Below are 6192 nucleotides of genomic sequence, written 5' to 3' on the forward strand. Positions count from 1 at the left end.
CATAAACCCCATTGACCCCAGTGACCCCATTGACCCCATTGACCCCCCCATAAACCCCATTGACCCCCCATAAACTCCATTGACCCCATTGAAACCCCATTGACCCCCCCATAAACACCATTGACCCTATTCAACCCCCATTAACCTCATTAACCCCCATTAACCTCATTAACCGCCATTAACCCCATTAACCCCATTAACTCCCCCATTGACCCCATTAAGCCCCATTAATTCCCCCCATTATCCCCAATGACCCCATTAACCCCATTAACCTCATTAACCCCCATTAACCCCTATTAACCCGCATAAACTCCCCCATTAACCCCATTAACCCCCATTAACCCCAATGACCCCCATTAGCCCCATTAACCTCACTAATCTCCATTAACCCCATTAACCCCATTAATTCCCCTCATTAACCCCATTAATTCCCCCCATTAACCCAATGACCCCATTAACCCCATTAACCTCATTAACCCCCATTAACCCCATTAAGTCCATTAACTCCCCCATTAACCCCATTAACCCCCATTAACCTCCATTAACCCCCATTAACCTCATGAACCCCCATTAACCCTCATTAACTTCCCCCATTAACCTCATTAACCCCATTAACTTCCCCCATAAACCCCATTGACCCCAGTGACCCAATTAACCCCATCAACCTCATTAAGCCCCATTAACCCCATTAACTCCCCCATTGACCCCATTAAGCCCCATTAATTCCCCTCATTAACCCCAATGACCCCATTAACCCCATTAACCTCATTAAGCCCCATTAACCTCATTAACTCCCCCATTAACCCCATTAATTCCCCCCATTAACCCCAATGACCCCATTAACCCCATTAACCTCCATTAACCCCCATTAACCCCATTAACTCCATTAACTCCCTTATTAACCCCATTAATTCCCCTCATTAACCCCAATGACCCCATTAACCCCATTAACCTCATTAACCCCCATTAACCCCATTAAGTCCATTAACTCCCCCATTAACCCCATTAACCCCCATTAACCCCATTAACCTCATTAACCTCCATTAACCCCCATTAACCCTCATTAACTTCCCCATTAACCTCATTAACCCCATTAACTTCCCCCGTTAACCCCATTGACCCCAGTGACCCAATTAACCCCCATTAACCTCATTAAGCCCCATTAACCCCATTAACTCCCCCATTGACCCCATTAACCCCATTAATTCCCCTCATTAACCCCAATGACCCCATTAACCCCATTAACCTCCATTAACCCCATTAACCTCATTAACCCCCATTAACCCTCATTAACCCCCATTAACCTCATTAACCACCATTAACCCCATTAACCCCATTAACTCCCCCATTGACCCCATTAATCCCATTAATTCCCCCCATTATCCCCAATGACCCCATTAACCCCATTAACCCCATTAACCCCCATTAACCCGAATGACCCCATTAACCTCCATTAACCCCCATTAACCTCATTAACCCCCATTAACCTCATTAACCCCCATTTACCTCATTAATCCCCCATTAACCCCCATTAATTCCCCCATTAACCCTAATTAACCTCATTAACCCCATTAACTCCCTCATTAACCCCCATTAATTGCCCCATTAACCCTAATTAACCTCATTAACCCCATTAACTCCCCCATTAACCCATTTAGCCCCATTAATTGCCCCATTAACCCTAATTAACCTCATTTACCCCATTAACTCCCCCATTAACCCCCATTAATTGCCCCATTAACCCCAACGCCCCCATTAACCCCCATTAACCCTAATTAACCTCATTTACCTCCATTAACTCCCTCATTAACCCCCATTAATTGCCTCATTAACCCTAATTAACCTCATTTACCCCCATTAACTCCCCCATTAACCCCATTAACCCCATTAATTGCCCCATTAACCCTAATTAACCTCATTTACCCCCATTAACTCCCCCATTAACCCCATTAAGCCCCATTAATTGCCCCATTAACCCCATTAGCCTCATTAACCCCCAATTAATTGCCCCATTAACCCCTGATTAATTGCCCCATTAACCCCCATTAATCCATTACCCCTTAATTACCCCCTAATCGCCCCTAATTACCCCTAATTCCCTCCAATTTGCCTCATTACCCCCCAATTACTTCCTAATTACCCTTAATTACCCCCGAATGGCCCCTAATTACCCCCCAATTAGCCCCAGTCCCCCTAATTAACCCCTAATTGCCCTTAATTACCCCCCAATTAGCCCCCAATTACTCCCAACACCCCCAATTACCCCTTAATTACCCCATCTCCCCACTAATTACCTTCACTCCCTTTAATTACCCCCCAATTATCCCCTAATTACCCCCAACCCCCCATTACTTCTTAATTGCCCTCATTCCCCCACTAATTACCCTCATCCCCCCCTTAATTACTCCCCAATTATCCCCAACCCCCCAATTACCCCCTTAATTACCCCCATCTTCCCACTAATTACCTTCACCCCCCTTAATTACCCCCCTAATTCCCCCCAATTAGCCCCAACCCCCCCAATTACCCCTTAATTACTCCCATCCCCCCACTAATTACCCTCAACCCCCTTAATTACCCCTAATTACGCCCTCCAATTATCCCACCCCATTAATTACCCCTAATTACCCCCATCCGACCTGTAATTACCCCACCCCCCTTAATTACCCCCCCAATTACCCCTTAATTACCCCCATCCCCTCACTAATTACCCCACCCCCCCTTAATTACCCCCCAATTACCCCTTAATTACCCCTTAATTACCCCCATCTTCCCACTAATTACCCCACCCCCCCTTAATTACCCCCCAATTACCCCTTAATTACCCCCACTCTTCCCACTAATTACACCCACCCCCCCTTTAATTACCCCCTAATTACCCCCTAATTACCCCCTCCAATTACCCCACCCCCATTAATTACCCCTAATTACCCCCTATTACCCCATCCCCCCACTAATTACCCCCCACCCCCCTTAATTACCCCCCCAATTACCCCCCAATTACCCCCATCCCCCCCACTAATTATGCCCACCCCCCCCTTAATTAGACCCTAATTACCCCCAATTACCCCTTAATTACCCCCCTCCAATCACCGCCACCCCCCCTTAATTACCCCTAATTACCCCCTAATTACCCCCATCCGACCACTAATTACCCCACCCCCCCTTACTACCCCCCCCCTAATTACAGCCACTAATTACCCCCACCCCCCCTTAATTACCCCTAATTACCTCCTAATTACCCCCACCAATCACCCCCACCCCCCTTAATTACCCTTAATTACCCCTAATTACCCCTAATTACCCCCTAATTAGTCCTTAATTACACCTTAATTACCCCCTAATTACCCCTAATTACCCCCTAATTACCCCTAATTACCCCATAATTACCCCTAATTACACCTAATTACCCCTAATTACCCCATAATTACCCCTAATTACATCTATTTACCCCGAATTACCCATAATTACCCCTTAATTACCCCTAATTACCCCCTAATTACCCCTAATTACCCCCTCCAATCACCCCCATCCCCCTTAATTACCCCTAATTACCCCCTAATTACCCCTAATTACCTCCTAATTATCCCTAATTACCCCCCTCCAATCACCCCATGCCCCTTAATTACCCCTAATTACCCCTTAATTACCCCTAATTACCCCCTAATTACCCTAATTACCCCCTCGAATCACCCCCATGCCCCTTAATTACCCCTAATTACCCCCTAATTACCCCGAATTACCCCCTAATTACCCCAATTACACCCTAATTACCCCTAATTACCCCTTAATTTCCCCAATTACCCCCCTAATTACCCCCAATTACCCCCTAATTACCCCTAATTACCCCCTAATTACCCCTAATTACCCCCAATTAACCCCGTAATGACCCCAATACCCTCCATCACCCCCCCCCCCCAATTACCCCCAATTAACCCCTCACCCCTTAATGACCCCCCCCTCATTTACGACCCCCCTCATTAACGACCCCCTCATTAAGGACCCCCTCACTAATTAAGGACCCCCTCGTTAATTAATGACCCCTCATTAATTAATTACCCAGCCGGCCGTAGCCCAGGATCCCAACGCGGCGCCATTTTGGGCTCCCTTCATCTTCAGCCATCGCTCTGAAGGGGCAGGCAATTAATTAATTACCCCCTAATTAACCCCCAGCCTCATTAATTACCCCACCCCGCAGCCCTAATTACCCCCTATACCCGTTAATTACCCCCCATTCCCGCTAATTACCCCCCATTCCCGCTAATTACCCCCGCTAATTACCCCGCTAATTACCCCACAGCTGCCCCTATATCCCCCTAATTACCCCCTATCCTCATTAATTACCCCCTCCATCCCTAATTAACCCCCATACCCGCTAATTACCCCCATATCCGCTAATTACCCCCCATTCTCGCTAATTACCCCCATACCCACTAATTACCCCCCATACCCACTAATTACCCCCTAAACCCGCTAATTACCCCCATACCCGCTAATTACCCCCATACCCGCTAATTACCCCCCACACCCGCTAATTACCCCCATACCTGCTAATTACCCCGCTAATTACCCCACAGCTGCCCCTATATCCCCCTAATTACCCCCTATCCTCATTAATTACCCCCCTCCATCCCTAATTACCCCCCATACCCCCCTAATTACCCCCTAAACCCGCTAATTACCCCCCATACCCGCTAATTACCCCCACACCCGCTAATTACCCCGCTAATTACCCCACAGCTGCCCCTATATCCCCCTAATTACCCCCTATCCTCATTAATTACCCCCCTCCAACCCTAATTAACTCCCATACCTGCTAATTACCCCCATATCCGCTAATTAACCCCCACACCCGCTAATTACCCCCATACCCGCAAATTACCCCCATACCCGCTAATTACCCCCCATACTCGTTAATTACCCCCTAAACCCGCTAATTACCACCTCCATCTCTAATTCCCCCACATACCCGCTAATTACCCCGCTAATTACCCCACAGCTGCCCCTATATCCCCCTAATTACCCCCTATCCTCATTAATTACCCCCCTCCATCCACTAATTACCCCCCACACCCGCTAATTACCCCCATACACGCTAATTACCCCCACACCCACTAATTACCCCCATACCCGCTAATTACCCCCATATCCGCTAATTACCCCCTAAACCCGCTAATTACCCCCATACCCGCTAATTACACCCATATCCGCTAATTACCCCGCTAATTACCCCACAGCTGCCCCTATATCCCCCTTATTACCCCGTATCCTCATTAATTACCCCCCTCCATCCACTAATTAACCCCCACACCCACTAATTACCCCCTAAACCCGCTAATTACCCCCCATCCTCACTAATTACCCCCCATACCCCCTAATTACCCCCATACCCGCTAATTACCCCGCTAATTACCCCACAGCTGCCCCTATATCCCCCTAATTACCCCCTATCCTCATTAATTACCCCCCTCCATCCACTAATTACCCCCTAAACCCGCTAATTACCCCCATACCCACTAATTACCCCCCATACCCACTAATTATCCCCCTAAACCCGCTAATTACCCTAATAAACCCCACAGCTGCCCCTATATCCCCCTAATTACCCCCATCCTCATTAATTACCCCCCATACACCCTAATTACCCCCCATTCCCGCTAATTACCCCCATACCCGCTAATTACCCCACTAATTACCCCACAGCTGCCCCTACAGCCCCTAATTACCCCCTATCCTCACTAATTACCCCCCTCCATCCCTAATTAACCCCCATACCCGCTAATTACCCCCATACCCGCTAATTACCCCCCTCCAACCCTAATTACCCCCTATACCCGTTAATTACCCACCCCATTCCCGCTAATTACCCCCTAAACCTGCTAATTACCCCCTAAACCTGCTAATTACCCCCTATACCCGCTAATTACCCCCATGCTCGCTAATTACCCCGCTAATTACCCCACAGCTGCCCCTATATCCCCCTAATTACCCCCTATCCTCATTAATTACCCCCTCCATCCCTAATTAACCCCCACACCCGCTAATTACCCCCCATACCCACTAATTATCCCCATACCCGCTAATTACCCTAATAAACCCCACGGCTGCCCCTACAGCCCTTAATTACCCCCCATCCTCACTAATTACCCCCCATACCCGCTAATTACCCCGCTAAACCCCATAACTGCCCCA

General features: G+C 48.0%; 1 protein-coding gene across 1 annotated transcript in view; it reads right to left on the reverse strand.

Moving 5' to 3' along the window:
• Positions 1-4203, reverse strand: part of ASPDH (aspartate dehydrogenase domain containing) — a 28789-nt gene extending 24586 nt beyond the window's left edge. The window contains 1 exon segment of the mRNA XM_048932947.1: positions 4060-4203. Coding sequence (XP_048788904.1) covers positions 4060-4123 — 64 coding nt within the window. The 5' untranslated portion in view covers positions 4124-4203.
• Positions 4204-6192: the final 1989 nt, after the last annotated feature.

The sequence above is a fragment of the Lagopus muta genome, unplaced genomic scaffold (genome assembly GCF_023343835.1).
Source record: "Lagopus muta isolate bLagMut1 unplaced genomic scaffold, bLagMut1 primary scaffold_163, whole genome shotgun sequence".
In the NCBI taxonomy this organism is placed as follows: Eukaryota; Metazoa; Chordata; class Aves; order Galliformes; family Phasianidae; genus Lagopus; species Lagopus muta.